Below are 24,573 nucleotides of genomic sequence, written 5' to 3' on the forward strand. Positions count from 1 at the left end.
AACCAAACTGCCTCTAAACCTCTCCAAAAGCTCCCTTGGGGGCAAAACTCCCCTAGTGAGATACAGTGAGTTAGACTAACCCTCAGGCCTCTCCTCTCTCCTCCCCTCTCTTCTGTCCTCTTTTGGAGAATCTGACAGCTCCAGAAGTTCCACTGTGGTCTTCCTCCTTGCCGTGGCAAAGGAGGCCTAAGGTTGTCCCACTGCGCCTGTGATGAATGCCAAATCCGATGAACTCAGATAAAGAATTAGCAAACCTATTGTACACAGATTGAAGGCCACATCAGTAACGAAGGGGACATTTTATTTTATTTTTATTTATTTATTTATTTATTTTTGAGACAGAGTCTCGCTCTGTCGCCCAGGCTGGAGTGCAGTGGCCGGATCTCAGCTCACTGCAAGCTCCGCCTCCCGGGTTCACGCCATTCTCCTGCCTCAGCCTCCCGAGCAGCTGGGACTACAGGCGCCCGCCACCTCGCCCGGCTAGTTTTTTGTATTTTTTAGTAGAGGCGGGGTTTCACCGTGTTAGCCAGGATGGTCTCGATCTCCTGACCTCGTGATCCGCCCGTCTCGGCCTCCCAAAGTGCTGGGATTACAGGCTTGGGCCACCGCGCCCGGCTGACATTTTAATTTTAATGTATCTTCAGTTGCTTGCCTTTTTTTTTTTTTTTTGAGACAGAGTCTTGCTCTGTTGCCCAGGCGGAGTGCAGTGGCGCAATCTTGGCTCACTGCAAGCTCTACCTCCCAGGTTCATGCCATTCTTCTGCCTCAGTCTCCCGAGCAGCTGGGACTACAGGTGCCCGCCAACACACCCGTCTATTTTTTTTTTTTTTTTTTTTATTTTTAGTAGAGACGGGGTTTCACCGTGTTAGCCAGGATGGTCTCGATCGCCTGACCTTGTGATCTGCCTGCCTCGGCCTCCCAAAGTGCTGGGATTACAGACTTGAGCCACCGCGCCTGGCCAGTTGCTTGTCTTCTAAACTCACAAGCAGATGGGCAGTGGGACTCTGGGTGTTCTAAAACTCCACACCTTGGATGCCCCATGCTTGATAGGCATTAGGGCCCTCTCTCATCTTCCCCTGCTGCTGCCTGTGGCCAAATCTGTCCGTTCACCTCCCATTGACCATCCTCCCTCCCAAAGGAAAGTTCAAGAGTATTTCATGGCTTGAGGATTCATATTGTCATTTTACTTATTTATAGAATCAGTAAACCAACGCATACACACTATTCAGAGAGGTGGGAAGCGTTCCACAACCTTCTCCCTCAAACCTGGGCCCAGACCCCAGTCCTGGAGCACTGCATCCACCCAGTAGGAAAGGGGTCCAACCAAGACTTTTCCTGACTTTGTAACTTACAGACACAAGAGAATTGAGGGTAGAAGGGAAATTCTTGGCACCTGGACTGGAGTGGGATAAAAGGAGAGTAGGAAAGCAGTGATAGGAGAGAAGTGAAGGAGGTACATACAGTTTTATAAATAACTAGACAAGGTCTGAGCACTTTGGGTGGGGTGGAGTGAGAAAGGCTACAGGCATGTAGGGGCCTAAGTGGGAAAGGAAGAAATAGTGCTTGGGGCCAGAGCGGATGAGGGATCAGCTCTGGGCCTCCTTTTGCCCCATCTGTAAAGTGAGTGAGTTGCCCTAGGTAGTGTCAGAGCAGCCCGCTTCCTCAGAGATGCTTGGACTCTATGGGCTTCTAAGCCAGCCTGGGGACTTTGGAAAAAGAGCTCTGGGGATTGGCAAGGACTGGTGGTCACCGCCAGAGAGGTGGTTGATGCCCAGACAGGCTATGTCTGATCCCCCGGCTGGTACTGTGGTTCGGTGGAGGTGAAGTAGTCCTCCAGGAAAGACTGCAGGTACTCGAAGGTGGGCCTCTCCTCCGGGTCCAGACGCCAGGTCTGTTCCATGGCCTCATACAGGGACGCTGGGCAGCCTGGAGGGCATGGCATGTGGTAGCCCTGCTCCACCTGTTCCAACACTTCCCGTTTACTCATGCCTGAAGGATGGGGCTCTGTTAGTCAAAGGGACAGCCAGGAAGAAGCCCTTCCCTATGACCATCCCCCACCCCAGCCCTACCCCTGGTAGGGCAAACCTGGGTAGGGGATCCGGCCCTTGGTGATGAGTTCAGTGAGCAGGATCCCAAAGGACCACACATCTGACTTGATGGTGAATCTGCCAAAGAGGGCAGCTTCTGGGGCTGTCCACCTGATGGGGAACTTGGACCCTGGAGAGGATGGGGGAGCAGGGAAAGTTAGTGAGGGGGTCCCTGGAAACAGCTGGATTAAGAGAATGGGGTCTGAGCACAGTGGCTCACATCTGTAATCCTAGCACTTTGGGAGGCCAAGGCAGGCGGATCACTTGAGGTCAGGAGTTTGAGACCAGCCTGGCCAAGATGGCGAAACCCCGTCTCTACTAAAAATACAAAAAGTAGCCGGGCATGGTGGCAGGTGCCTGTAATCCCAGCTACTAGGGAGGCTGCAGCAGGAGAACCGCCTCAACCCAGGAGGTGGAGGTTGCAATAACCTGAGATCGCACCGCTGCACTCCAGCCTGGGTGACAGTGAGACTCTGTCTCAAAAAAAAAAAAAAAAAAAGAGAGAGAGAGAATGGGGACTTTAGGGATGAGGATCTTGGGGATCCTGAGCACAAGGGTCTCTGGGCATAGTAGAAAGGACTTGGTATCTAGTCAACACCTACTATGTGTCTAGTATAGTGATGGGCACGTTCCAAACATTGCAATAATTCTCATCCTAATAACAGCCAATACTTGGCTAGCCTTTCCTGTGTGCCAGACACTGTTTTAAGTGATATGCATGCATTAACTCATTTGACCCTCACAAAACCTCCATGAGATACAGACTCATTTTACAGGTGAGGGAAAGGAGGCACTGATTAGTTAGGTAACTTGCCCAGATCACAGGGTTAATACCTGGCTAGGATCCACACTCAGGCATTCCGGCTACAGAATTCCCACTGTTGAACGTCATTGTCTTTCATTTAAGAATTATAGCTGTGCCTGTCACATAGCAGGTGCCTGGTAAACATCTGCTGATTTGCTGTTATCTGAATATTTTCACTTTACAGAAGAGAAAAGGCAGCTTCCGGAGGTCAGGTGACTTGCCCAAGGCCACATGGCTGGTAAGTGGCTGACCTGGGATTTGAGCCCAGAATTGCCTCTCATACTACATCAGGATGGGGGTGACTCGGGTGACCTGGGGTGAAGAAGGGTTCCTGAGTGTGTGGGGCCCCATGGAAGTCCCTTGTTGCATGGGGAGCTCTTGGAAGGTGGGGTGAGGCAGGGCACCTTGGCAGGGGTTGTACTCATCGTCCTTGATGAGACGGGCCAAGCCGAAGTCTGCGATCTTGCACACCAGCCGCTCCCCGACCAGGATGTTGGCTGCCCTCAGGTCGCGGTGAATGTAGTTCATTCGTTCCATGTAGGCCATGCCCTCAGCTACCTGGGGGGCCAAAGTGTGGAGAGATGGGAGCTCATGTGGACTCACAGCACCGTGGCCTGTGTGAGGTGTGAGGGACCATTTGAAAAACCCACTTTCCAGAGGGGGAGACTGAGGCCCAGAAAGAGAGGCAGTACCTCTCAGGCACAGCTGGAGGCACAGCTGATGCAGTGGGCGGGGCCGCCCTCCCAGGCGTTTGAAGGGACAGAGAATTTGGGAACAGTTAATAGGTAGGAGGTCCGGGAGGTAAAGGCTGCTGGCCCAGTTACCTGGGCTGCCATGTCCACCAACTGGGGCAGCCTCAAATCCTGGCCCTCCGGGTTCTTGAGGAAATCCAGCAAGCTGCCTGGGAAGAGGAAGCCAGAACGTCAGCCCTAGCCCTGGCCCCAGCCCCTCCTCCTCTCGCTTGGCCCCGCCCCTCCATCCCCGCCCACCTGGACCCGCCCCTCACTTAGGACCCCGCGGGTACCTCAACCCCTCACTTGTCTCGCGCTGGCCTTGCTGCCAGACACGGACTCTGCCCACATCTCATTTCTTCTGTTCCTTGGTGCCCCGGACACGACCCACTCAGACTCCGCCCCAGACCCTCCCTCATTCCCGATTCTGCCTTCGTTAGCCCAAACCCCACACCCCCAACACCAGAGGCGCCGCCCCCAGCCCCAGATCCGTAGTGGTCTCACTCGGCCCGGCTCCCACCCCAGCGCTCCAGTCGTTTTACACACCTGGTCCTTTAGTGGGACTCTACCCATTGTCCCTCGTCCCTCACAGATCGCGTCCCAGGTCCCACGCCTGAAAACTCCCCTCTTAACTTCATCCTGAATCCCGCCCGACCAGGCTCCGCCTCCTAACCGTGACACATGAACTCGGTCACGATGTAGATGGGCTCCTCCGACACGACGGCGTACAGCTGCACCAGCTTGTCGTGCCGCAGCAGCTTCATGACCTGCGCCTCCGCCAGGAAGGCCTTCGGGGACATGGTGCCTGGCTTCAGCGTCTTCACCGCCACCTTAGTGCTGCCGTTCCACGTGCCTGCTCAGAGGCTGTCTTGTCAGGACCCTCTCCCCCGATCCCAGGCCCTCGCCCCGGCCCCCGGGAGCTCCGTACCCAGCCACACATCCCCAAAGCAGCCGGTGCCCAGCCGGCGCTCCAGCGTGATGGAGCTGCGGCTGATCTCCCAGGCGTCCTTGGCCAGGCCCAGCGTCTGCGGCTTCATGATGGTGCAGGGCGCGGTGAGCAGGTTGCACAGCCCGTCATTCACCTCTAGGGGAGGGGTCATGGGGTAGTCACAGGAGGGCCAGGAAACCCCCCTCCACTCCTTATCCTATACCAGCCTGGTGCCAGACCCTAAGATCAATTATAAGGAACTAGGCCCCAAATGAGGTTACAGGCCAGGAAGAAAGGCAACTCGACCCACTGAATAGGGGAACATGTTGGTGCCCAAGGAAGGGAGTGGCACCCAGAGGGAGAGATGATCCCTGTAAGCCTTTTGTAAGGCCTGGGGGCCTTCCCATAGGAGGTAGCCTCCAGCTGGGCCTTGAAGGATAAGGTGGGATTCTCACAGGTGGAAATGGGGTTGGGGATTCCAGGCAAAGGTGTGGACATGAGGCCCATGGTCTTCCATGGACTTCATCCTTGGCATAACCAATCAAGGCAGAAACGTGGGCATTGACTCCTGCCTTGCCTTCACCCCCACAGCCAATTCTCCACCAAGTCAGGCCTATTCTGCCTCCTACCCAGCTTCAAAATCATCTGCTTCATCTTTACTCCACTGCCACCAATTTAGTCTCCACCACCTCTCACCTGGACAACGGCCCCTGCCTTCTGGTGGACCCCTCATTCTGCCTTGTCCCCTGGCATCCAAGCTCCACCAGCAGCCAGAGTTTCTCACAAAAGTGAGACCAGCCTCTGTCACCCCCTGCTCAGGGCCCTGTGATGATGGCTCCCTGTCTGCCCACAGGGCAGTCCTGGTGCCTTGGTGGGGCATTCAGGTGGCACAAACATTCCATCAAGTTTCCACAAATTGAGGCCTTGAGGCAAGAAACTGACCAATGCCTTGCTCAGTTATTAGGAGGTGCTGCTTGGTGATGGACTGCTTTCCTCCAGAAGCTCACAAAAGCTCCTGGCCTAGGAGACCACTCCTTGGGTTCTGGTTTTGGTCTGGCCAATACTGCTTGGTAGACCCTTCCCTTCTCTGGGCCTCAGTCTCCCCATCTGGACAATGCTTCAGTGGGTTGGTTCAGGGATCTGAGGCCCCTGCCCTCACCCATGTAGTGCTGCACCAGCTCCTGCACCGAGTTGAACTGAACCCGCGTGGTGATGTAGTAGCCACCCATGTCCAGCTTGCGAATCTTGTAATGCTTCACATGATCGCCTCTGGTCTGATCCCAGTCCCGGATGGACAGGGAGTAGGCACCTGTGGAGAAGGATCACTTTGGATCTGCTGTTCTCCTCTCCCCTAGTCTGGGAGCTGGGAGAGGCCCGACAGCAGCATCCCTAGGACCTGGTCCCAGTCTTGGCCTTGACCCAAGCACCCTACCGCTCCTAGCCCTACCCCAATGGTTGGGCCTCCCAGTCACCTTGGCGCATGGCACCACCCCTACCTTTGGTGGTCTCGCTTTCCCGAATGAGAAAGGCCCCCTGGGGGTTGCCTGGTGAGAGCAGCTGCCTCTCTGCATCCTTTCTCCCAATCTTTCCAAAGTACCACCTGTTGGGAAAGGCAGGCAAGAGTCAGGTGTGCTCTGCTCAAACCTCACCTCAGCCTCCTGCGCAGTCACTTCACAAGTCAATACTCCATTTTCCCCATGTGTACAATGGGGCTGGTACACCTGCTTCACAGCCTGGCTGGGAGGATCACAGAGAAGGGGAATGTAAAATGCCTGGCACACAGTAGGTGCCCAGCAAAGGTTAGCATCTTTTCTCGTTAGGTTTCTCTTGAATTAAAATTGCTTCAATCCCAATCATCAGGGTGCCATGGACCCTCAGTTCATCTCACTCTAGCCCCTCTGTGCACTCATTTTACAGATGAGGAAGTTGAGGCTCAGAGAGGGAAAGTGACCTGTCCACAGGCTGGCTAATGAGATCTACCTAAAATCCTCTGCCCCTCACCCTAGTTCTTTTTTCACCACTCCAGTAATCAGATCACTCAGATCCTTCTCCCACCCCCACTTCCAAATCCTTTCCTCCTTTGGCCTCCAGAGCAACACGGTCTCCTGCTTCTCTTCTCTCTGGCTGCTCCCGCCCCAGCTCCTGCTCTTCTTGCACTCTCTTAGACTTGGATGTTTTCCTAAGTCTAAACTTCAACCTCAGGCCTCAATCACTCCTCTCCCTTGGGGATTCTTTCCGGGATTGAACTGTAGCCCTAAACCAACTGTGCAGGTACAATGGGGGAGCTGACATGACCACAGGTGCCATAGAAGACTCAGATGATCATGAAACTGGTCTGTGGCCATCTTGGGTTGAATTAAAGGAACCTCGTGTTTTCAAACCAAGGGTGGTGGAAGTCTTAGTGGACCCTGGGAAAGTCAGTCCGCCCCTGGGTACTAGGCACAGTTCAGGAAACAGGAGAAAGCACTGGCAAGTGGTGTGTCCAAGAGGGCAGGCGGGAGGGGAACGGAGGAAGTGTTGAAGGACTGTATAGACAGAACACATTGTCAAGTTTTTTCAAAGCCCTTCCCCCTCCCACACGCATGACATTAGCTACTTCCTTAATAATCAGTATAATAATAACAGCACGTATTTCATGCTAGGATCTGCCTTAATACATGTATGTATTTACTTAATTCTCCTAACAACGTTGTGAGATAGCTAACATTGTTCACCCCCATTAGACAGTCAGGACTGCAGTTGATAGAACAGGAACCCAGGCTGTCTGCTTTAGGGCCTGTGCTCCTAACCACACTACCCGTAACCACAACACTGCACTGAGCACCTCTCAGCGCTTGGTGACACTGGCTCCAAGATGTGGACACAAGCATGAAGCTCCCCACAAACCTCCTGTCCTCTGCATCATTGTCCCTCCTCTCCTTCATGCCTCCTATCACCTCCCCAGACTTGGGCCTCACTGCACTTGACCTCTGAACCTCGCCCACCCACTCCTGTTCAGCGATGCCCACCCGCTCCTGCTCAGTCATACCCACTTCCTGCCAGCAGCCTCCACCTGCATGCAGCCTCTCCATTCCAACAACCTCCAAACATGCCCACATTTCTCCCTTCCCCAAAGGAAACTATTCTAAGTTCCATCTTGCCATCAACATTCTGCTGTATCTTCTCGCCTTCCCTTTACTTGAAAAAGTGCTTCGCACTTGGGTCTCCACTTCCTCACCTCCCACTGCCTCCCAGGTTCTGCTGTCTGGCCTCCGCCTCCCACCCTTGCACAGAGAAATCTCTCACCAAGGTCACCCCCACTGCCAAATCCAGTGGCAGCCTCTGACACGCCCTCTCTAGTTTCCTGAAGCTTCTGCACTCTCTTGGTTGTTCTGACTTGGCCTGGTCTGGATTTCCTCACTTCTCCAGTGGCTCCTTCTCCTTCGAGGGCAGCTTTCCCCAAAGTGGGGTCCTAGAGCCAGTCTTTTTCACTCTCTGCTCTCTTCCTTAACCCTCTATATAGCTTTTAAAAAAATTTTTAATTAATTAATTTTTTTTTGAGACTGAATCTCGCTGTGTTACCCAGGATGGAGTGCAGTGGCTCCATCTCGGCTCACTGCAACCTCCACCTCCCAGGTTCAAGTGATTCTCTTGCCTCAGCCTTCTGAGTAGCTGGGACTACAGTTGCCTGCCACTACACCCAGCTAATTTTTGTATTTTTAGTAGAAATAAGGTTTCACCACGTTGGCCAGGCTGGTCTTGAACTCCTAACCTCAGGTGATCCACCCACCTCAGCCTCCCAAAGTGATGGGATTGCATGCATGCGTCACTGCCCCCGGCCCCCTCCTATATAGCGTTAATGATCATCTTTACTCTCATGAGTTCCACATTTCTGCCCTAGCCCACTGTGCCCTCTGCAAGGACCATAGCAAACAAACTGAGCAGTCTTAGTGCCAATTAGGAAAAAATGCCCCTTCCTCTGGGCTGATTCAGGGGCATGGATTAGCATGGGCTGGTTGCCTGCCATACAAAGCACAACCTAATCGAATTGCTGGCAGCCTCCTCCACATGGATGTTCCTCTCCACAAACCACAATCCAACAAGTACCCCCTAGAACTCATGAACCTATACCTGCTCCTGTGTTCCCTGCCTTAGCAAATGGTGCCATCATCCACCCAGCTCCTTAAGAAGACTTTGAGTCACCCTTGATTCCTCCCACTCCCCATAACCCAAATCAATCACAGAGTCCTGGATTCTCACTTTGCAGTCTCTTCAATCCCTTCTTTTCTCATATATGAATGACATTTGTGAGGATAGCTTTTTAAAAGCTTTATGAGCCTCAGTTTCCTCATCTGTAAAATGGGGACAATAATAATAACAAGGGGCTGGACATGGTGGCTCACACCTGTAATCGCAGCACTTCGGGAGTCTGAGGCAGGAAGATCACTTGAGGTCAGGAGTTTGAGACCAGCCTGGCCAACATGGTGAAACCCTGTCTCTACTAAAATTAACAAAAATTAGCCAGGTGTGGTGGTGTGCACCTGTAGTCCCAGGTACTTGGAAGGCTGAGGCAGGAGAATTGCTTGAACTCAGGAGGTGAAAGTTGCAGTGAGCCAAGATTGAGCCACTGCCCTCCAGCCTGGGCAACAGAGCAAGACTCTGTCTAAAATAATAATATCAAGGCCAGGCATGGTGACTTATGCCTGAAATCCCAGCACTTTGGGAGGCCAAGGTGAGAGGATTGCTTGAGCTCAGAAGTTTGAGATCAGCCTGAGCGACATAGCAAGATTCTGCTTCTATAAAAAAATATATATATATAAAAATTAGCCAGGCATGGTGGCACACACTCGTAGTATCAACTACTCAGGTGGCTGAGGTGGGAGGATCACTTGAGCTCAGGAGTTTGAGGCTGAAGTGACCTAAAATCATGTCACTGTACCCCAGCCTGGGCAACAGAGCACGCCCTTGTCTCTTAAAAAACTAATAATATCAACAGTGTTATTGTGAGAGTTAAATGAACCAAGGTGGTAAATACTTGCTGTAGTATACTTGCTCAAGTATATAAAGGCATTCAATGAATGGTAAATTCCTGCCTCTTGGGCCAGGCCTCAGTGGCTCATGCCCGTAATCCCTGAACTTTGGGAGGCCAAGATGGGCGGATCGCTTGAGCTCGGGAGTTCAAGACCAGCCTGGGCAACATTGCAAAACACTATCTCTACTAAAAATACAAAAATTACCTGGGCGTGGTGAAAGAATCATCTGAGCCAGGGAGGTCAAAGCTGCAGTGAGCTGTGATTGTGTCACTACACTATACTCTAGCCTGGGCGACAGAGTAAGACCCTGTCTCAAAAAAAAAAAAAAAAAAAAAAAGAAAAGAAAAAAATTCTTGTCTCCTTAATAGAATTAATTCCTAGTAATGCTCCCTTGCACTTGTTTAGCACTTTACAATTTTTTAAAGCTCACACACTGTTGTTTTTACTGGGAGGCAATATGTATAATGCTGAGCAAATGCAGCTTAACTATCTGGGTTCATACATCAGCTCTACCACTCACTAGCCATGTGAACTCGCACAGGATATTTACTTTCTCTGTGCCTCAACTTCCTCATTTGTAAAATAGGGTAATAGTAGTTTCTAACCCTATTAATACACAGACAGTACTTTCAATAGTGCCCAGAACATAGTACATGCTCTGTAAGTATTATCTACTACTATTATTATCAGTATAATCTTCTTTTATTCTCACAATGACCTTACAAAATTATTAGATAAGGAGACAGGCTCAGACTGGAGCAATGACTTGTCCAAGAGGTGGCCTTGGAGTCTGGACTCCAGGGTCCTGTCCATAGGGCTGGCCTTGCCGCAATCCTCACTTACTCTTCAGCCTGGATGGAGTCAACAGGGGCCACATAGTTGCTGGGAATGTAGCCAGTTTGTCCGGAGCTGAGAGACCGAGCCTCCCACCAGTCACCTTCACTGTAGGCACAGAACAGGGCATGGTCAGCAGCACCCCCAGCCCCCAAGGCACCCTGGGGCCAGGCGGAGCCACACAGGACTGCAGAGATGAATCCTGCCAACCCCCCATCTTGGACACCCCACTACCACCAGGTCTTTTGTCTGCTCTGCCCCAGCCACTGCAGCTTCCCTGGGAGGGCTTGTCCCTGCAGAAGGAATAAGCTCGGGGGCACTTGGGGCTCTTAGCTTCTTCCATGGGCTCCTCAGCTGGGCTGGGCTGGGGATTGGGAATACAGTGGACAGCTGACTAGGTCACTTCCCCACAGAAAATGGCTACAGATTTCCTTCTGGATAAAATCTAGACTTCTCAACGTGGCTTAAAAAGCCTGGCAGAGGCCAGGTGTGGTGGCTCATGCCTGTAATTCCAGCACTTTGGGAGGCCGAGGCAGGTGGATCTCCTGAGGTCAGGAGTTCGAGACCAGCCTGGCCAACATCGTGAAACCCCATCTTTACTAAAAATACAAAAAATTAGCCAGGCGTAATGGCTCCTGCTTGTAGTCCCAGGATCACTTGAACCCAGGAGGCGGGGGTTACAGTGAGTTGAGATTGCACCACTGCACTCCAGCCTGGGAGAGAGAGTGAGACTCCAACTCAAAAAAAAAAAAAAAAAAAAAAAAGCGTGACAGAATCTGCCTCTACCTACCTCTCTAGCCTCTGTTCTCTCCCATTCTGCATCCCATATTCTATGAACCACCTAGGGTGAACCACTTTGTGGTTTTCAGAAGTTATCATTTATTCTCATTCTCTGTCACTCTCTTCCTCTTTTCCTCCCTCTTATTTTTTATTTTTTAACTATTTATTTACTTTTTTGGGATGGAGTCTTGCTCTGTTGCCCAGGCTGGAGTGCAGTGGTGTGATCTCGGTTCACTGCAACCTCCACTTCCCGGGTTCAAGTGATTCTCCTGCCTCAGCCTCCCACGTAGCTGGGATTACAGGTGCACACCACCATGCCCAGCTAATTTTTGTGTTTTTAGTAGAGACTGGGTTTGACCATGCTGGCCAGGCTGGTCTTGAACTCCTGACCTCAGGTGTTCCACCCGCCTTGGCCTCCCAAACTGCTGGGATTACAGGCGTGAGCCACCGCACCTGGTCGTCTATCTCATTTTTATAGCCTCAGCTTAAAAATCACCTCCTCCAGGCCGGGTGCAGTGACCCAACACCTGCCCACCCACCCCCCACCCCACCCCCCACCCCACCCCAGCTCACAGTTGCAATCATCCAGGGTTTTTATTTTTATGTATATGTGTTCGCAACTAGGCTGGAGCATTCTGAGGCTAGGGACCAGGCGGGATTCCTGTCTGGGTCCTGCTTCCAGCCCAGACAATGTTCTGACTAGGTGGCCTGGTCACTTACGTATTGTTCAGGATGTGGAACTTCTCGCCCTTGGTGAAGGTGAGGTCATCCTCAGTTCGAGCCTCATAGTCATACAGGGCAATGAACAGGGTCACTCCAATCCCTGCAGAGTCAGGGCTACTCAGCAGGGTAGGGCATGGGGCAGAAGCACCAAGGGGGCTGCACCCCCAAATTCCTGTTCCCCAGCCAGGCGCTGCACCTCCCCACTCCTCTAGTGCCCCGGCTCCCAAAGGCCTTTGGAGTCCAAGGAATTTCAGATTTGATCTCCACAGCTTAGGACACACAACTTCAAGCCCATTCCTCCCACCACGGAGGATCCCCTTGTTGCCCACTCCTCCTCTTCCCCACCAAGAAGACTTCCCATCTGGGAAGTGGCTCCTAAAAGGGCAAGAAGTTTCTCTTTGCCACTTGCATCTGTCACAGGGTCATGCCCCTCTCAGCCTGGGAGTAGAGCTTCCTGACCCTCCCCTGCAGACTGTGGTTTCTGACGGTAGGGCTCTACAGACTCCCTCAGCCTGTGTGATCTTGAAAGCGGGGTTGTGTCTGCCACATCCTACTGGAGGCTCCTAAGGGCAAGTCCGCATCTCCTCTTCTTCCCTCAGTTTCTCCCAGGATCCAGGCAGCACCTGACTCCGGCCCCCTGGACTCACCTGACACACCCCTGATGGTGCCACTATCAAGGAAGCCAGGGTTGATGGCCTGAGAGGAGAAGTTGCTGTAGTTGGGGATGTGGACAAATGATGATGCAGGCTGGGCCTTAGTGGGGTCAGGCCCATAGTGGTCTGCTGCCCCGTAGCTCCTGAAGTCCCCTTCCAGGCCAGCATCCTCTTTGGCCGTGGCCGCCGGCTCCAATTTCTTGCAGAACACACAGCCCATTCCAGGTTCCCTGCTACAGAATGGGGCATGCCTCACTCAAGGGCCCCTGCCAGGTGCACCACTCTGTGCACACACGTGTACGCACATGCTCATACACTCATACAGGCACATGGCTTTCTCTCTTGGGCCTAGATTGGGGTCCTCCCTCTAAGGGAAAAAAGCGGAGCCGGGCCACCTACTGTACCGTTCAGTCTGCCTCACAGTATGTCCCCGCTCAGTGCTTCTCTTTCCATTGGCTCGTGTCTATGTCTCCAGGGCTGGTTTTCTACATTGGGATATTGCTATGCTTATTTGTATATTTTTGCCTCCTATTACTTTGTTTTTTGTTTTGTTTTGTTTTGTTTTGAGACAAGCTCTCACTCTATTGCCCAGGCTGGAGTGCAGTGGCACAATCACAGCTTGCGGCAGCCTTGATCTCCTGGGCTCAAGTGATCCTCTGGTCTCAGCCTCCCACGAACTGAGACTCCAGGTGCGTGCCACCACCCCTGGCTAATTTGTTCGATTTTTAGTAGAGACAAAGTCTTGCTATATTGCTCAGGTTGGGTCCTAATGCTTTGATATGTTGTGTTTCTGTGACTCTTTCAGTGTGCTTGTACATGTGTGTCTTTGTGTGTCTCTAAGTATGGGTGAGTTTGCCTGTGTGGGTATGCGTGTGTGTGCAGCTCTTTATGGATGTCTGTGTGTCTGTGTGTGCAGGTTTGTGTGTATATGACAGTGTGTAAAAGTCTCTATGTATGTGTTTGGCTGCATGTGTGTATGTCTGTAAGACCGTGTTTGTGTGTATGTGCTTCTGTGTGAGTATATGTGTGCCTGTCTGTGTGAGTGGGTGTCTCTGTGTCTGTGTGTCTATGAATGTGCACGTAGCTCTGTGTGGGAGCAGTGTGCCTGTCTCTGGATGTATCTCTGCGTGTATGTCTATATATCTGCACATGTTTGTGTGTGAGTGTGTGTGAGGCTGTGTGTCTGCACCTGGAGAGTCACTGCAGAGGGGGATCAAGGCCATTTCCTGTCATGGGTCCAGTCTCCAGCCTCTCAAGCTGCCTCATTCTGGCTCCCCCATCTGTTACCTAGCAACAGGGTCCTTATAGGAGGAAGGGGCTGTGAGGAGTTGTGGGGTTCAGGAAGGCCACCCCCACCCTGTTTCGTGACCCTGAAAGCCCTCAGTCCACCCCACTCACCCCGTAGGCCCCTACTCCTGGGTCAGTGGGGCTGCAGCATGATCCTTGGGAGGGGTCAGAGACCTGAGGGTGAGACAGAAGGACAAGGAAGATGAAGGCTCTGCCAATGTTTCTGTCAGCAGCTGCCCAGCTCCTGCCCTCTTCAGGAAGCCAGAAGGCCTGGGCTCTGCCCCAGCATGACTTCTGCCTTCACTTTCCTTCCTATCACCCCTGGCACACTTACACAACCACTGTCACACAGGGCACACCACCCACACCAGCTCTCTTTCACACTCATACTCACGGGACACACCAGCACAGTCACGCAACAACACTCACAGCATGCATTTGCATGAGTGTGCGTGCCAACACCATCACACGCCAACAGAGGCTCTAACAAGCCCAAGCTCACAATAACACACACACATACACATGCACATATACATGTGGTGCCTGCCAGGTTAACAGACAAACACACTCAGACACGCATGATTTTGTACATTATAATCATCTCTCTAACAGGATTTCTATCAAGCCATGCTCAACTCCCTCATAGTCCCCAGTCACCTTCTCCTAAAAACCAGTTCTTCTGGCCGGGCGCGGTGGTTCATGCCAGTAATCCCAGCACTTTGGGAGACCGAGGTGGGTGGATCACAAGGTCAGGAGTTCGAAACCAGCCTGGTCAATATGGTGAAACCCCATCTCTACTAAAAATGCAAAAATTAGCCAGACGTGATGGTGGGCGCCTGTAGTCCCAGGTACTCGGGAGGCTGAGGCAGCAGAATCACTTGAACCCGGGAGGCAGAGGTTGCAGTGAGCCGAGATCGCACCACTGCACTCCAGCCTGGGTGACAGAGCAAGACTCTATCTCAAAAAACAACAAACAAACAAAAAACAGTCCTTCTTCTGAACCCTGCTGTGCTCCCAGCCACCCTAGGGTTCCATGTGGTGGCTGAGTGACAGTGGATACCTGCCTCCGGAGCTCTGACCCTATCCCCATAGCAGGGAAAGGACCACGTCAGAAGTTGGGGCCACCAGAGTCCCTTGGGAAGGCCCACAATGAGCCAACTCTTTTCTGGCAGCTGTATCCTCTGAGCAACAGGGCAGGAGGTCATTGAGCAAGGGTCCCCCACACCCTGCCAGAAACTCTGCCATTGCAACACTCAGAGAGGAACTGACTGGTGAGAAGGCTTGGTTTCCTAAGATGTGAGAAGAATGGAGAGTTGAGGGTGGGGCCAATCCAGTGAACCCTGATTTGCCCCAGAGGGGCCCCAAGGTCCTAGAAGCAAGGACCCGCCAGCTTCTCCTCTTGATCCCCAGTCCAGTTACCCTTACAGATATTCTCTTCCTCTTCTCTCTGGGTCCTGTCCTTCCTTCCTAGCACCACTCACCTCTTCCAGGAAGTCTTCCTGGATCCACCAGGTCCAGTTGCCTGGCCGATGGTTCCGTCACATCAGTGCTTTGGTCTCCACCCTAGCCCCACCTGCCCCTCTCACCCTTTGCTGTAAGTGTGCTCTCATGTGTGTGTTGGGTGGGGGTGGGGGCCTCACACCCATGTGGTGAACTGTGGGGCGGGCTGTGGTGAGAAGCCTGCCCTAAAATAGCCCCTGTTCACTGGGCCCTGCCTGAGACCTGTGCCCTGGGACCCCTCCCTGGGATGAAACCACTGTGTCTAAAAGGCCCCAGGATGCTACAGGGCTAGTCAGAGCCAGGGCAGAAAATAGAGGTGGAGGATTGGAAGCCATCCAGGGCCCAAGGGGAGGGATTTCAGGGACTGGTGACAAGAGAAATGAGGCTGATACAAAAACGAGGGTGAGGCCAGGCACAGTGGCTCACACCTGCTATCCCAGGACTTTGGGAGGCCAAGGCAGGACGATTGCTTCAGCCCAGGAGCTTGAGACCAGCCTGAGCAACATAGGGACACCCTGTCTCTACAAAACAGAAATTTTTTTAATTAGCCAGTCCTGATGGCACCCACCTACAGTCCCAGCTACTCGGGAGGCTGAGGTGGGAGGATTGCTTAAGCCTAGGAGTTTGAGGCTGCAGGAGCTGTGATTGTACCGCTGCACTCTAGCCTGGGAGAGAGAGTAAGACCCTGTCTCTATTTTAAAAAGAAAACAGAAAAACCAAGGGTGAGAATAAAGCCTTCTCACAGGAAGACACACACACACCTCAAATGGTGCACCGTGCTGATACCCAGATCCACACAGCCCTTCAGCCCCTTCTCAGATGGCACGTTACCTCAGCTGCCTCATGCAGTCTCAGGCTGCTCTGCAGATTCTTAGCACAAACATCTTTCAGTGTACACACACCCCATATACACACACGTCCAGCCGTCATCCGTCTGCACATAGATGCGCATGCACACGCATGTGCACACACACACACACACATCTTCTATACAAGAATAGCAAATATAGAATTTATAGCACTTACTGTGTGCTGGCCACTGCATTAAGCACTTTACCTATATTATCTCATTTTATCCACACAACCCTATGATTTAAGTATTATTATTATTATTATTAATTTATTTATTTTGAGAGGGAATTTCGCTCTTGTCACCCAGGCTGGAGTGTAATGGCATGATTTTGGCTCACTGCAACCTCCGCCTCCTGGGTTCAAGCCATTCTCCTGCCTCAGCCTCCCGAGTAACTGGGATTACAGGCGCCCGCCACCATGCCAGGCTAATTTCTGTATTTGTAGTAGAGACAGGCTAATTTCTGTATTTTTAGTAGAGACAGTGTTTTCACCATGTTGGCCGGGCTGGTCTTGAACTCCTGACCTCAAGTGATCCACCCACCTTGGCCCCCCCAAAGTGTTGGGATTACACATGTGAGCCACTGCACCTGGCCTAAGTATTATTATTGATGAGGCAACTGAGGCACAGAGAGGTTTGGAAATCTGCCCAGGGTTGGCTAGTCACAGTGGCTCATGTCTATAATCCCAGAACTTTGGGAGGCCAAGGCAAGAGGTTTGCTTGGGCACAAGAATTCGAGACCAGCCTGGGCAATATGGCAAATTCCAGCTCTATAAAAAATGCAAAAATTGGCCATGCACGGTGGCTTACGCCTGTCACTGCACTCCAGCCTGAGTGATAGTGAAGCTCCGTCTCGATAAGAAAAAAAAAAAAAATCCAAAAATTAGCTTGGCATGGTGGCACGTTCCTCGAGAGGCTGAGGCAGGAGGACCGCTTTAGATCAGGAGGTAGAGGCTGCAGTGAGCTATGATCATGCCACTGCACTCCAGCCTGGGCAACGTAGTGAAACTCTGTCTCAAAAAAGGCGGCCACAGATATGATGCATCCTGGTGTTTGGCTCCAGAATCTGAGCTTTCAAGTACTTCTCTCCATTGCCCATCACAGATACAGACAGATGCAGCCATTCCTGCTGGCATGCACAAATGCAGATGCCCCCACACTGTCCCCCTGCCCCCCACATAGGGACACACACACTCACACACACAGAGACACACACACACAGATATACACAGCTCTCTCCGGTGACACAGACCCACATAGAGCTCTCCTCTATAGAACACAGACTTATACAATCTCTCATGTTCACACACAGATACAATGTTGCCACTTCCAATAATACCCACGTGTATATTGCCACAACATATCTACATCAGACCAACGGGATCCCTGAATTCTGCATGCCCAGTATGGCTGCAAGGGAGAGACTATCAGCATCTGAGAAGGAAGCTCTGTGGGCTCAGGAAGAGCCCTGGCACGGCTGACAGTGTTGTCAGCAGGCAGAGGTAGGCAGTTCTTGAGTCTTACCACTTCCAGACTTGATACAGACCAAAGCCCTGGCCAGGCCTGGCTCTCTGGGGACCAGTATGCTGAGGGGTCAGGGGATGTAGGGCACAGGGTATGGCATCTGCATGGCCCAAGGCAGTGAGGGGCCACACTGCATGTAGCCATGTTCATGCTGTTTTGTCAGAGGAAAGAAAGAGATGGGGAAAGATAGAAAAAGGAGAGGCAGAGAGAGAGAGAGAGAGAGAGAAAGAGAGGCAGAGTTTGAGAGATACAGGGAGATAAAGAGAAAGAGCCAGAGACAGTTAGAGAGACAGAAAGAGAGACAGAAGGAAGAGCCAGAGACAGAGAAATACAGCGTGGTAGGCTGGCAAACTGACTCTCAAAAAAATAAAAAAAGCCCTGATCTGTCGCATTTTCTGATTTCCATGGTGTAAATATTCCCACCATGGCTGATTTAAAGCTACCAGAGTGAGTTCCTGAAAGCTGGGGTGGAAGAGATGCGCAGAATGAACTCCCCTGAGCCAGTAACTAGCTGGCTCCAGCACACACTGCCAGCAAGAAACAGAGACAAAGAGACAGAGGCAGAAACGAGAATTAAGGAGAAAGAGTAACCGAGAGACAGAAAGAGACAGAAACAGAGAGAGGCGGAGATGAAAAGAAAGAGAGAGAGAGCTAAAGAGACAAGGAGGGGGAAAGACCTCGGAGGGAGAGCAGATTGGGTTCACTCTGCTCAGGCATCTACATAAAAATAGCCCCAGGACTCGTCATCCTCCCCTTACTCTGATCTCTATGTGCCACCAAACCTTTGGAGAGTAATTTGACTTCCTAGAAATCTGGGTGGCAGTAAAAATGTGCTAATTTATTAAATAGTGACTAGCATCTTGCCAAGCAATTCCCAGTCATGGTCTTGTCTAGTGAACCTATGAGGTGGGTTTATGACTGCCCTTATTTTACAGATGAAGAAACTGAGGCACAGAAATGTTAAGTAACTTGCCCAAGATTACACTGTGACTAAAGGATGATAAAATGCAATGCTGATCAATTTGTTGCCAAAAACCACTGTAACCACTGGTCCATTCTGCAATCCTAGTAGAAGCAATAATGCAAGCTTGTCCAACCCACAGTACGTGGGCCAGATGCGGCCCAGGACAGCTTTGAATGTGGCCCAACACATATTAATAAACTTTCTTAAAACATTATGAGATTTTTTTTTTTTTTGGAGATTTTTTTTTTTGAGACAGGGTCTCACTATGTTGCCCAGGCTGAAGTGCAGTGGCATGATCTTGGCTCACTGCAACCTCCGCCTCCTGGGTTCAAGTGATTGTCCTGCCTCAGCCTCCTAAGTAGCTGGGACTACAGGTGTGCTACCAACATGCCTGGCTAATTTTAGTAGAGACGGGGTTTTACCATGTTAGCCAGGATGGTCTCGATCTCCTGACCTCATGATCTGCCTGCCTCGGCCTCCCGAAGTGCTGGGATTACAGGCATGAGCCACTGCACCCGGCCTTTTTTGCAATTTTTTAAAGTCCATCAGCTATCATTAGTGTTAGTGTATTTTATGCGTGGTTCAAAACAATTTTTCTTCTTCCAGTGTGGCCCAGGGAAGCCAAAAGATTGGACATCCCTACAATAACGTGTGTCTCTTAAGGAGCACCTAGTGTTCTGAGCCCTGTGCCTCATGCTCTGAATCCTTGATCCAGCAGGCAGGGCGCAGGTTGGGGGAGGGAGGGGTGCGGGAGAGAGAGAGAGCGAGCCATATCTGCCCAGATTTTCTCAGGAAGTCACTGAATCTGAAGAAGCCAGGTCTCTCTTTTCTCAGCACTGAACTTGGCTGCCTGCTAACACCAGAAAGGCGGCAGCTCAGAAAGTAGCCACAGCATCATTCTGGGCACTTAGTTCTGTTTATAAATATGTCTCTTGAACATCTGGTTTACAGGAGTTGGCTCCGAGATCCCCATCAGGGTCAAAATCAGGTTACAAGTATCAAACTGAGGTCCAACCCTGGACCATAGTGCTCCCCACTTCAACATCTGCCCTGTGGCCCTCCCCAGCTCCATTCTTCAGTAGCTCTGTGACCTTGGATCTTTGACATAAGCCTCTGAGCCTTAGTTGCTGCATCTGCACCTTCTGAGCAGTTGTTGTGAGGGATTCATGACATGTGGCTCTTGCCCAATGTGCAGTGGCCAAGTGTGACCAATAACCAAAACCAGAATGGCCCCCAGGGACCATTTACAACTCCACCCTTTCTTTTGCATAGGGAGAAGTTACTTTCCCAAGATCACACAGTCAGACAGGGGATTCAAAGTCAGGACTATTAATTCAAGTCCAGAGTTCTGCTCCCTCCCCCATGGCTGTGTTCTCCAAAGCCTGAGCAGGAGATCATCCTGTTCCTAACTAGTGAATGTCATACTTCCGGTCGAACACACCACCCCTGTCATATGGCAGCTGGTCACCCAGCAGGGAGGGACCCTGCCTCCCACCCATCCCTACTGCTGGACATAGGAACCCCAGGTTCACCCATTCTTTTTCGAGGCCCATACTTCCCAAAGCTATGCCAGTTCTTTGATGTAGACACAGGATGTCCTGCCCCCGCAACCCTCACCAAGTATCTGTGGGATCTAGAGGCAGATTTAGGCTCACATTCTAGCCTGCCTGACAACTGACTTAAGGCATTGGGCAAGTCAGTTTATCTCCCTGAGCGGCAGCATCTTTGCCTATAAAATGAGAATACGAATGTCCACCTCCTGGGGTTGCTTCTCAGCATCAAATGGGGTCTCATCCTTGAAAGCATCAGACATACAGTAAGTGCCCAGTGAACTTTCACTTCCCTCCTTTCCCTTGAGAAAGGTCCTCCATGGCAATGATGGTATGGGACCAGAGGGTACAGGACTGGGCAGGGCTGAGAAGAAACAGAAGTTCCCAGGGTGAGGTGAGAGGGCTGAGCTGGCCCAGCTGCCTGGGGGATTTCACCAAAAGGGAACTGGGACTTTGGGCAGGGGCAGGAAACCACCATCCTGCAAGAGTTCCGGCTTCTCCTCCGGGCTCTGGGCTGACCGGGGGCAGGCCAGGGTTGGAGGGGCAGGGAGCAGGTGACTCGCATCCCACTGTGCCGCATCTCTCACTAGGCCCTGTCCCCCAGACCGGGCTTCCATCCCTCATCCCCAGTCCTCTCACAGAGACCCTTCACCCCGCTGAACCCCAGCGCCTTTGCTGAATCCCCATCTCTCTCGCTGAGGCCCCCACTGCTCATTAACTCTTCCTTTCCTTCTTTCTTTCTTTCTTTCCTTCTTTCTTTCTTTTCTTTCTTTCTTTCCTTCTCTCTTTCTTTCTTTCTTTCTCTTTCTTTTTCTTTCTCTCTCTCTCTTTTTCTCTTTCTTTCTTTCTCTCTCTCTCTTTCTTTCTCTCTCTTTCTTTCCTTTCTCTCTCTCTTTCTTTCTCTTCTTCTTCTTTTTTTTTTTTTTTTGAAACAGTGTCTCATTCTGTCGCCAAGGTTGGAGTGCAATGGTTCGATCTCGGTTCACTACAACCTCCACCTTCCGGGTTCAAGCAATTCTCCTGCCTCACCCTCCTGAGTAGCTGGGATTACAGGCATGCGCCACCATGCACAGCTAAAATTTTGTATTTTTGTATTTTTAGTAGAGACGGGGTTTCGTCATGATAGCCAGGCTGTTCTTGAACTTCTGACCTCAGGTGATCCACCCACCTCGGCCTCCTAAAGTGTTGGGATTACAAGTGTGAGCCACTGTGCTCGGCCTTCGTTAACCACCTTTCATCTCACACGATCCTTTCTTGAGGCCTCGAAACTGCCTCCTGAAGAAGACATGCCCACCCAACCCTGTGTGACTCCACCACCACCATGGTGAGGCCAGGTGTGTGCAGGGGGTGTTTGGGGGTAGCCTTTACCCTCCATGTGGTCCCGAAGCCATCAGCAGTTTTTTCCACTTCTTGTGGGTAAAAGCGGTTTTCCACCTGTTGCTGAAAACCACCCACCAGCCTCTAAAACACAGCTCTTTAGGTGCCATCTGTCCTGGGACTCAGGATTTTCAGGAGATGGGAGCCATGGGGGTGTCCAGGGGCAGCCAAGGGATGGGAGTCTAGATTTCAGTGTGGCCAGACAGGAAGCCCCGTCCCCGGTTCCTCAGGGGAGGGGGGCGGTGAGGAGGACATCCTGCCTTTTCCCACCTTAGGTCAGCCCAGTCTGCTCCCGGTGGGAAAAGCCCTGCCCCTACTTCTCCAGCTCTGGGGTTCCCTACTCAGCCTCCTGAGGTCTGGCCACTTCCTTTGCCACATCAGCTCCAGGTGGCTGCAGAGAACACCCGAACATCCACCTGTGTGCTCAAGGGTTCATGCTCATTCACTCAGAGCCCAAAACAGACAAACACTCACACCCTCACTGGAGGAGGGCATGGGAGCACCAACTCACTGGAACAGGAAGTGGTCATGAAGCCCCGGAATCCCACACCCTCCTCCCCGGTGGGGACATGAAACTTGGTCTGGATGAGGTAAGGATTCAGGCCTCAGCTCAGGCTACATCAGAGACGAGATGTCCTGGACTTCTGGTCCCTACTGTTGGCCCTGCAGGTTGCCAACTCCCAAACCTCCATCTTCCCATCTGTGAAGTGGGAACAGGGTCCTGCTCTCCCATCACTACCACAGTCGGAAGGATGCTGAGGACGTCAGGGTCCTTGAAAGTACACACCCGAGGTGTGGCCAACTGGGTGCGGCACCAGAGAGGGTTCGAGACAGATTTCAACTCTGCTGACCTCCCCAGTGTGGGCCCTCATCAGAGCCATAGACTGTTTATTTAGATGCCAACTGAGCGCTGGTCCCTGGAGGCCCTGTCAGTGAGAGCAGGGCTGTCTGGGTCTCATCCATGCTTTTTGTTGCTGTTTTTTTTGTTTTTTTTGTTTTTTTTTTTTTGAGACAGAGTCTCACTCTGTCCCCCAGGCTGGAGTGCAGTGGCCGGATCTCAGCTCACTGCAAGCTCCGCCTCCCGGGTCCACGCCATTCTGCTGCCTCAGCCCCCCGACGGGTAGCTGGGACTACAGGCGCCCGCCACCTCGCCCAGCTAGTTTTTTGTATTTTTTTAGTAGAGACGGGGTTTCACCGGGTTAGCCAGGATGGTCTCGATCTCCTGACCTCGTGATCTGCCCGTCTCGGCCTCCCAAAGTGCTGGGATTACAGGCTTGAGCCACCGCGCCCGGCCTTTGTTGCTGTTTTTTACAGACAAAATCTCACTCTCTCACCCAGGAGCTCTCACTGCAGCCTTGAACTCGTGGGTTCCAGAGATCCTCCAGCCTCAGCCTCTGCAGTAGCTAGGACTATAGGCAGGTGCCACCACTTCTGGCCTTCCGGCTAACTACATTTTTTTGTAGAGACAGGACGGGGGTCTCCCTGTGCTGCCCAGGCTGGTCTCCTCTGCATGCTTTTGAGATGGTGAAGGGGAGGCTCGCTGAGTCAGGGATAGCCCTTAACCCTTCAGGACACTCAGCAAATACTGCTTTCTACACCTGATCCTCGTGGGGGAAGGGTGGACACAAGGATAATTTCTCCCCATAGTTCAGATGAGGAAAAGGAGGCCCAGAGAAGCCCCGTAACTTGCCTACAGTCACACAGCAATTAAGGGCCCAGTCTTGCTAAGAACCCAGGTCTCTCAAACAGCAGATCCTCCAACTCAGGATCCCTAAACACAGCGGCATCGCGCCCTCCTAAGTCGGGAAGCCCGCCCCCCCACCCACCAGACCGAGGATTCAAAAAGAGGGCGAAGGTGGAGAGCAAAGGGGGCTGCCCCCGCCAGGAGCCCCGCGGCGGCCCAGTGCGGCCCGCCCTCGCGTTGCCATGGAGGCAGCCCCTGCGGGCACTCGCGGTCAAAGGCAGGATTTCCGTCGGGGAGGCAGCAATTCCCGGATCCCGCGGGGAGCGCGGGCCGAGACCGCCGCGGGCGCGGAGGGGGCGCCCGGAGAGGCCAGTCCCTGCTGAGGGCGGGGACTTCCCCAGGAAGAGGGGACCCACGCCTTGCGCGCCGGGAAGGAGTCCCCTGCAGCCCGGAACCCACCGCAAGGGCGGGCCGGGAGGGTCGCGGCCGCCTACGTTACCCTGCGGGTTGTGGGCTTCACCCCGACTTCGGTCGGCTCGGAAAAGGGGAACTTCCTGGACCCGCAATTGCACCTCAGGTTCTCCGTCCTCCAGAGATCGTTCTCCTCGACCCTCTTCCCGCCAGCTTCCTCACCTGTTCCCTCCAGCACCCCCACCCATTTCCCTTCTCCCGGACCCATCAGACCCGTCGGCTTCTCCCCGAAGTCCCACTCTCACGATCCCTCCAGTTTCTCCCCCAGACCCTCCTGGGGTTCCCCTTAGTCCTTCTTCCCCGCCTGTCTTAGCCCCCCTTCCTAAACTCTCGTAAGTCCCCTCCATTTTACCCACTAGACCTTTTTGGGGTCCCTTTGGTCGGCTTCCCCGGTGCTCCCCTCCGCCCTCTCCCCCAGGTTTATCAGCCTTGCTCTCCAGGTCGCCAGTTTTACTCCTTAGGCCTTTTCGGGCTGGGGTCCCTTTGGCTGTCACCTTGCTCAGGTGTCCCCCCACACCCATGTTCAGGCTTCTCTTCCCCTCCATCCCCAGTCCTCTCCCCAGAGCCCCGAGGGGGAGGGCACTGCCTGACCTGCCCAGCCCCCACCCGACGCGGTCTCTTACCTGGAGCCAAATTCTGCCTGGCCCCGGAGCGAGCCAGCCGGGGCTCCAGCAGCCGCGAGTGACGGCGTGCGGGGAGAACTGGGGTGCTGCCCGCTTCTGACCGCCGCCCCTGCTGGGCAGAGAGGAGGAAGCCGCCTCGGACTTCTCTTATTGCAGTCGCGGCGGGCGGGCGGTGGTGGTGGCAGGGAGA

The 24,573-nt window shown here is 52.7% G+C and overlaps 1 protein-coding gene across 3 annotated transcripts; it reads right to left on the reverse strand.

Annotated features, from left to right (window-relative positions):
• Positions 1–1,153: 1,153 nt before the first annotated feature.
• Positions 1,154–24,541, reverse strand: FGR (FGR proto-oncogene, Src family tyrosine kinase). 3 transcript variants are annotated; one of them, XM_025386822.1, is made up of 13 exons: positions 24,384–24,541; positions 13,952–14,014; positions 12,548–12,786; positions 11,898–12,000; positions 10,407–10,505; positions 6,048–6,151; positions 5,711–5,860; positions 4,552–4,707; positions 4,297–4,476; positions 3,717–3,793; positions 3,297–3,450; positions 2,086–2,217; positions 1,154–1,989 (listed from the first exon to the last, which is right to left on the reverse strand). In XM_025386822.1, the coding sequence occupies exons 3-13, from the start codon at positions 12,771–12,773 to the stop codon at positions 1,781–1,783; spliced, it is 1,590 nt and encodes a 529-aa protein (XP_025242607.1). In that variant the 5' UTR covers positions 12,774–12,786; positions 13,952–14,014; positions 24,384–24,541; the 3' UTR covers positions 1,154–1,780. The 3 variants fall into 3 exon arrangements, with proteins under 3 accessions (XP_025242607.1, XP_025242609.1, XP_025242608.1); XM_025386824.1 differs by lacking the exon at positions 24,384–24,541 and adding an exon at positions 15,322–15,456; XM_025386823.1 differs by lacking the exon at positions 24,384–24,541 and adding an exon at positions 14,905–15,445.
• Positions 24,542–24,573: the final 32 nt, after the last annotated feature.

The sequence above is a fragment of the Theropithecus gelada genome, chromosome 1 (genome assembly GCF_003255815.1).
Source record: "Theropithecus gelada isolate Dixy chromosome 1, Tgel_1.0, whole genome shotgun sequence".
NCBI classification, from domain to species: domain Eukaryota; kingdom Metazoa; phylum Chordata; class Mammalia; order Primates; family Cercopithecidae; genus Theropithecus; species Theropithecus gelada.

Coding starts and splice junctions, on each gene's coding strand:
- FGR (XM_025386822.1), bottom strand. CDS start 12,773: ATGGGCTGTGTGTTCTGCAAGAAATTGGAGCCGGCGGCCACGGCCAAA. Junction 4,477..4,551: donor CTTTGGGGATGTGTGGCTGG/GTACGGAGCTCC, acceptor GCCTCTGAGCAG/GCACGTGGAACGGCAGCACT. Junction 3,451..3,716: donor TGGTGGACATGGCAGCCCAG/GTAACTGGGCCA, acceptor TTGGCCCCCCAG/GTAGCTGAGGGCATGGCCTA.